This window comes from Chiloscyllium plagiosum, unplaced genomic scaffold, assembly GCF_004010195.1.
Source record: "Chiloscyllium plagiosum isolate BGI_BamShark_2017 unplaced genomic scaffold, ASM401019v2 scaf_6725, whole genome shotgun sequence".
Lineage (NCBI taxonomy): Eukaryota > Metazoa > Chordata > Chondrichthyes > Orectolobiformes > Hemiscylliidae > Chiloscyllium > Chiloscyllium plagiosum.
This window is the reverse complement of record NW_025215006.1, coordinates 24,773-32,521: the sequence shown is the minus strand read 5'-3', so window position 1 is coordinate 32,521 and position 7,749 is coordinate 24,773. Positions and strand designations below refer to the sequence as shown.

Genomic DNA, 7,749 nt, shown 5'->3' with positions numbered 1-7,749 from the left:
GATAGATGAAGGTGAGGGCAGGGGGTGGAGGTCAGAGCAGAGCAGATAGGTGGGAAGGAAGATGGACAGGTCATGAGGACGGTGCTGAGTTGGAGGGTTGGATCTGGTATAAGGTGGGGGGAGCATCAGAGGAGCAGGGGAGTCAACATTTCAGGTCAGGATGCTGTTTGGAAGGGTGGCATGGACTCGATGGGCCAAATGGCCAGCTTCCACACTTTAGGGATTCTATTGTATTCATAAAAACCCTGGGCCAGTAAATACCCACACCATGGCCAATGAGGGAATGGACTGGATTTGGGTCAATGTCCAAACAGATGACAGCTGCATCATAGAATGTGACCTCACAGAAAGCAGCCTGACATGTCCAATCCCTGAATGACAGGCAGCAGAATCACAGGGAAAAGTACACACTGAGTGGATGGTAAGTGAATGAGATGTTGAAGCCTGATTTGGGCCTCAATAGATGATAATTACTATTGAAGGTTGACCAGTGAGTTACCTCAGCTCAAATTACTCAACCAGGTTCCTAGGTTACATCGTAGGCTGCTCTGGGAAGTGAGAAAGGAGGTTGCTAAGCAGCTGGTGAAGATCTTTACTTCCTCACTCTCCAGGGGAGTTGGACCGGCAGATTGGAGGGTAGAGAGTGTTGTTCCTCTTTTCAAGAAGAGTAATAGGGAAATCCCTGACAATTACAGACCAGCCAGTCTTACGTCTGTGGTCAGCAAGGTTTTGGAAAGAATTCAGAGAGTAGGATTTATGACAATTTGGAAAAGCATAATGTGATTAAGGGTAGTCAGCATGGCTTTGTGATGCCGCCAAAATCTTATTGAGTTCTTTGAGGAGGTGAGGAGACAGAGAGATGAAGGCCAAGCAGTGGATGTGGTGTATATGAACTTCAGCAAGGCATTTGATAGGCTGATTCATAATGTCAGGAGGTATGGGATACTGGGAGATTTGTCTGTGCGGATTCAGAATTGGTTGGCTGACACAAGGCAGAGAGTGGTTGTAAATGGAAAGTGTTCCGCCTGGAGGACAGTGGTGAGTGGGGCCCCGCAGGGCTCTGTTGTTGGGCCTCTTCAGTTTGTAGTTTTTAGCACTTGCAGTGGTTAGCACTGATGCATCACAGCGTCGGAGACCCGGGTTCAATTCCCACCTCAGGCGATTCTCTGTGTGGAGTTTGCAAATTCTCCCAGTGTCTGAGGGGAATGGGTCTGGGTGGGTTGCGCTTCGGCGGGTCGGTGTGGACTTGAGCCGAAGGGCCTGTTTTCACACTGTAAGTAATCTAATCTAATCTAAATGACTTGGATGAGGAGGTTGAGGGGTGGGTTAGTGAATTTGCAGATGACACAAAGATTGGGGGTGTCGTCGATAGTATAGAGGGCTACTACAGACTGCAGCGCGACATAGACAGGATGCAGAGCTGGGCTGAGAAATGGCAGATGGAGTTCAACCTGGATAAATGCGAAGTGATGCATTTTGGAAGGTCAAACTCAAATGCTGAATATAGGATTAAAGACAGGATTCTTGGCAATGTGGAGGAACAGAGGGATCTGAGTACATAGATCCCTCAAAGTTACCACCCAAGTGGATAGGGTTGTTAAGAAAGCATATGGTGTTTTGGCTTTCATTAACATGGGGATCGAGTTTAAGAGCCGCGAGGTTTTGCTGCAGCTCTACAAGTCCCTGGTGAGACCACACTTGGAATATTGTGTCCAGTTCTGGTCGCCCTACTATAGGAAAGATACAAAGGCTTTGGAGAGGGTGCAAAGAAGGTTTACCAGGATGCTGCCTGGACTGGAGGGCTTAAAATCAACTAGGAGAAAGTGAGGACTGCAGATGCTGGGGATTAGAGCTGAAAAATGTGTTGCTGGAAAAGCGCAGCAAGTCAGGCAGCATTCAAGGAGAAGGAGAATCGACATTTCGTGCATAAGCCCTTCTTCAAGACTGGACTGGACTGGACGGCTTGCCTTACGAAGAGATGATTTAGAGATGCCGGTGTTGGACTGGGGTGTAAAAATCACACAACACCAGGTTATAGTCCAACAGGTTTAATTGGAAGCACACTAGCTTTCAGAGCGACTATCCTTCATCTGGCGCTCCTTTATCACCTGCTGAAGGAGCGTCGCTCCGAAAGCTAGTGTGCTTCCAATTAAACCTGTTGGACTATAACCTGGTGTTGTGTGAATTTTAACTTATAAAGAGAGGTTGACTAAGCTCAGACTTTTCTCTCTGGAGAGAAGGAGGAAGAGAGGTGACCTGATCGAGGTGTACAAGATAATTAGAGGCATGGATTGAGTTGATAGCCAGAAGCTTTTCCCCAGGGCAGGATTGACTGGTTAGAGAGGTCATAGTTTGAAGGTGCGAGGAGGAAGGTATTGGGGAGACGTCAGAGAGTTGTGAATGCGTGGAGTGCGCTGCCAGTGGTAGTGGTGGAAGCAGAGTCATTAGGGACATTTACGCGACTGCTGGACATGCACATGGATAGCATTGAATTGAGGGGTACGTAGGTTCGGTTATTTTATTTTAGATTAGGATTAATCCCTGGCACAATATCGTGGGCCGAACGACCTGTTCTATGCTGTTCTTTTCCATGTTCTATGTTCTAAACTGTGCATTGTCAAGAAGGAGAGATCTCATCTAGACTGAGGCACAGCCCCAGTGAGCATATAGTCTGGGGAGTTTGGAGGCAGCGTGGGAATTTGGGGAAGAGGTGCTTTTTGCTTGCCTTTTTGGTTCATTGTTTGAAAGGTCATTCAAGAGGATGACTGCTGTTCAGGGTCGGGGGCCAAACACAAAAGAGTGACATCACCAGAAAACCAAAACTTCTGATTCCTGATGAAGAGCTTACGCTCGAAACCTCAATTCTCCTGCTCCTCGGATGCTGCCTGACTGGCTGTGCTTTTCCAGCACCACACTCTTCGACTACAACAACACGTTGACAGGATGCAGAGCTGGGCTGATAAGTGGCAGATGGAGTTCAACCTGGATAAATGTGAAGTGATACATTTTGGAAGGTCGAATTTGAATGCAGAATACAGGATTAAAGGCAGGATTATTGTCAGTGTGGAGGAACAACAGGATCTTGGGGTCCATGTCCATAGATCCCTCAAAGTTACCACCCAAGTTGACAGGGTCACTTAGAAGGTGTATGGTGTGTTGGCTTTCATTAATGGGTGATTGAGTTTAAAAGCAGTGAGGTTATGCTGCAGCTCTATAAAACCCTGGTTAGACCACACTGGAACATTGTGCTCAGTCCTCATTATAAGAAGGATGTGGAACTTCAGAGAGGGTGCAGAGGAGATTTACCAGGATGCTGCCTGGACTGGAGGGCTTGTCTTATAAAGAGAGGATGAGTGAGCTCGGGCTTTTCACACAAGAAGGAAGAGAGGTGACCCGATCGAGGTGTACAAGGCAATGAGAGTCACAGATAGAGTGGATAGCCAGAGATTTTTCCCCAGGGCAGAAATGGCTGTCGAGGTGTCATAACTTTAAGGTGATTGGAGGAAGGTATAAGGGAGATGTCAGAGGTAGATTCTTTATGGAGAGAGTGGTGGGTGCGTGGAATGCACTGCCAGCGGTGGTGGTAGAGTCAGGGACATTAGGGACATTTAAGCAACTGCTGGACAAGCACGTGGATGGCAGTAAGTTGAGGGGGGTATAGGTTAGGTGGATCTTAGGTTAAGGTAAACCCTCGGTACAACATCGTGGGCTGAAGGGCCTGTACTGTGCTGTACTGTTCTATGTTCTAAAAGAGATGCTAGGCCATGTGATGTGGGAGCTGGTGGACCCCATCGTGGTTCAGAGTGAGCACATTCTACAGCATGTGTCGGTTACTTGGGGAACTCCAGCTCAGAGCTGATGAGCTGGATTCTGAGCTTCAAAATCTTCCATACATCAGGGAGGGTGAGAGTTACCTAGACGCTGTGCTCCCAAGCCAATCTAGTCCCACCTGCCAGCACCCGGCCCATATCCCTCCAAACCCTTCCGCCTTTTAAATGTTATAATTGTACCAGCCTCCACCACTTCCTCTGGCAGCTCATTCCATACACACCTAATTGCCCCTTATGTCTCTTTTATATCTTTCCCCAGTTCTAGGGTACACCTGATCAGATCCTGGGGATTTATCCACTTTTATGCGTTTCAAGACATCCAGCACTTCCTCCTCTGTAATCTGGACATTTTTCAAGGTGTCCCAATCTATTTCCCTACAGTCTATATCTTCCATGTCCTTTGAAACATCTAAACCCTAGAACATCAAAACAATCATTCCCACCCGTATGATATCCAAGTCTCCGTAATGGCCACAACATCGTAGCTCCAAGTACTGATCCATGCTCTAAGTTCCTGATACTTCATGTGTTAAAATAGACAGACTTCAACCCATTACACTGATTGCAACTTGATGGGTAGAGAGATCTGGGAGTTCAGGTCCATTGTACCCTGAAAGTTGCTGCACAGGTGAGTAGAGTCATTAAGCAGGCTTGCCTTCATCGGACGGGGTATTGAGTATAAGAGCTAGCAGGTCATGTTAAAATTGTACACGACATTGGTTTGGCCACATTTAGAATACTGTGTACAATTCTGGTCGCCACATTACCAAAGGGATGTGAAAACTTTGGAGAGGGTGCAGAGAAGGTTTACAAGGATGTTGCCTGGTATGGAAGGTGCTAGCTATGAAGAGAGGTTGAGCAGGTTAGGATTGTTTTCATTAGAGAAAAGGAAATTGAGGGGGGCCCTGACTGAGGTTTACAAAATCATGAAGGGTATAGACTGGGTGGATAGAGACAAGCTATTTCCCAGGGTGAAGGATTCAATAACTAGAGTTCACGTGTTCAAAGTGAGCAGTGAAAAGTTTAAGGGGGATACACGCGGCAAGTACTTTACACAGAGGGTGGTGGGTGTCTGGAACGCGTTGCCAGCAGAGGTAGTAGAGGCAGGCACGATAGATTCATTTAAGATGCGTCTGGACAGATGCAGGAGTAGGTGGGGAGCAGGGGGATACAGATTAGATTCCCTACAGTGTGGAAGCAGGCCCTTCGGCCCAACAAGTCCACAATGACCCTCCAAAGAGCACCCCACCCAGACCCATTCCCCTACATTCACCCCGACTAATGCACCTAACACTATGGGCAATTTAGCATGGCCAATTCACCTGACCTGCACATCTTTGGACCGTGGGAGGAAACCGGAGCACCCGGAGGAAACCCACACAGACACGGGGAGAACACATCATCGTAGCTCCAAGTACTGATCCATGCAAACTCCACACAGACAGTCACCTGAGGTGGGAATTGAACCCAGGTGCCTGGCGCTGTGAGGCAGCAGTGCTAACCACTGAGCCACCGTGTCACCCTAATGCTTAGGAATTGGGTGATAGGTTTAGACAGTGGATTTGGATCAGCTCAGGCTTGGAGGGCCGAAGGGCCTGTACTTTGGCTGTAAATTTTCTTTGTTCTTTGAGGTGCAACCCATCCTTCTTGTACAGGTCCCACCTTCCCCAGAAGGTATCCCAGTGATTCACATATCTGAAGCCCTCCCTCCTACACCAGCTCCTGCAGCCATGTGTTCATCTGCACTCGCTCTCTGTTCCTCATCTCACTAGCACGTGGCACTGGTCGTCCTGCCTTTTAGCTTCCAACCTAGCTCCCTATATTCACTTTTCAGATCCTCCTCCCTTTCCCTGGCTATGTCATTGGGACTGATGTATACCATGACTACTGGCTGCCCACCCTCCCCCTGAAGAATCCAGAGGACTCGATCTGAGACATCTCTGACCCTGGCACCCGGGAGGCACCATCCCATCTGGGAGTCTCACTCACAACCACAGGATCTCCTGTCTGTTCCCCTAACCATTGAATCTCCTATCACTATTGCTCCCTTATTCTCCCCCCTTCCCTTCTGAGCCACGTGCCAGAGACCTGGCCGCCGTGGCTTTCCCTGGTAAGCTGTCCCCGCCAACAGTATCCAAAGCTGTATAGTTATTATTGAGGGGAACAGCCACAGGGGATCCCTGCACTGTCTGTCTGTTCCCTGCTAGGACATTTTTCTTTAGAGCATATGAGACTGAGGGGGGACCTTATAGAGGTGTATAAGATCCTGAGAGGCATGGGTCAATGCACTCAGTCACCGGCAATCTTTTTCTACCATCGGGGAGAAGGTACAGAAGCCTGAACACACATACACCAGCCGGTTTCAAAACAGTTTCTACCCTACTGTCGCTAGAATACTGAATGGACTCACAAACTCTTAACATTTGCCTGTACCTGTGGTGTTGTTTTTGCCGCTGTTTGCCTATTATTTACTATCTGTGCGACTTAACTCTGTGAGCTGCCTGTGTTGCTCACAAGACAAAGCTTTTCACTGAGCCTCGGTACACGGGACAATAAATTCAATTCAATTCTTTTTCCCAGGATTGGGGAATCGAGGACTAGAGAGCATCAGTTTAACGTTAGAGGGGAAAGAATAAAAGGGAACCTGAGGGGCAGCGTTTTTACACAGAGGGTGGTACGCATATGGAATGAGCTGCCAGAGGAAGTGGTTGAGGCGGGCACATTAACAACATTTAAAAGGCTTTTGGTTAAATACATGGATAGGCAAGGATTAGAAGGATATGGGCCAAGTGCAGGGAGATGGGGTTAGTGTGGGTGGGCATTTTGGTCAGCATGGACCAGTTTGGGCTGAAGGGCCTGTCTCCATGCTGTAGGACTCTCTGACTCTATTTTGGTGTAACGCGATATATTGTAAATCCACTCGTGGGAGATTGATAATAAAGTGGCACTTGTCAAATTGTATGTTACTGTGAAAAGGCACGTGGAGGGAGACAGAGCTACCTTTGATCCTGGGAATGCCGAGCTGCACCAACATGTTCACACTGTGCCCACTCTCATGAAGGATTTGGGAAATTTCGTCAAAGATCAGATAGTGGCTCCCCCCTGCAGGCAAAACATGGGAGGAATACAGAGAACACTTAATCAGACAGAGCCTTTACTCACATCCCCATACACAGTCTATTCCCAACTGAGCAAATCTCAATACTTCCCTTCCCTGACCCAAGTGACTCCATCCCTGGGGGCTACTGTCCTGAGGTACACAGCTTTACCTGCAGCCCACACTCCCACGTTTGAATGGGCCCCCTCTTTATATCCTCCCCTGATAGGACAGTGAGTTGGAGCAGCAGCTTCTCGGGACCTTTCAAGGTAGCCCCTGGATTGCTGTGTCCTGAGGATGATGATTAATAATGCTAACTTCCTATTCCAGGATTTCATCTCCACAAATGCTGCGGGATCTGCTGAGTTTTTCCAGTGTTTGTTTCAGATTTCCAAAACCCACAGCTCTGTGCTTTGGTTTTGAATTAGAGAGGTTTGTTAAGGTGACAGGTGACTGAACTTACCGATCAGGATAACTGTCAGGATCTTGGCTGGTTCTGTCAAGGTCAGATGTACAGAGATAAAAGCCAACAGCAGAAGCTGCCCTCTCTGCACCATTGTTCAGTGACCCGAGCAGCTCAGACACCATCAATCCCACACGTTCCAGTCAATAACCTGCTGCCAGGATACAGCCGCAAAGATTGACAAAGAAGACAACAACTTCAGGCAACACACACCAACCTGGAGACAAGGGAGAACATCATGAAGGATGATTGAAACAAAACCAGCAGCAACTCAACAACATCCTCAATCCCCAACTCACAGCTCGCCTCCAACACCCAACCCCACCCCCACCCCCACCACCCAGCGCCCCCCACCCCCA

General features: G+C 48.2%; 1 protein-coding gene across 1 annotated transcript in view; it reads right to left on the bottom strand.

Moving 5' to 3' along the window:
• The window catches only part of LOC122548109 (UDP-glucuronosyltransferase 3A1-like), a 29,165-nt gene extending 21,558 nt beyond the window's left edge, over positions 1-7,607 (bottom strand). Inside the window, exons 1-2 of the mRNA XM_043686668.1 lie at positions 7,391-7,607; positions 6,831-6,932 (exon numbers count right to left, since the gene is read on the bottom strand). Coding sequence (XP_043542603.1) covers positions 6,831-6,932; positions 7,391-7,484 — 196 coding nt within the window. The 5' untranslated portion in view covers positions 7,485-7,607. The remainder of the gene's footprint in view (positions 1-6,830; positions 6,933-7,390) is intronic.
• Positions 7,608-7,749: the final 142 nt, after the last annotated feature.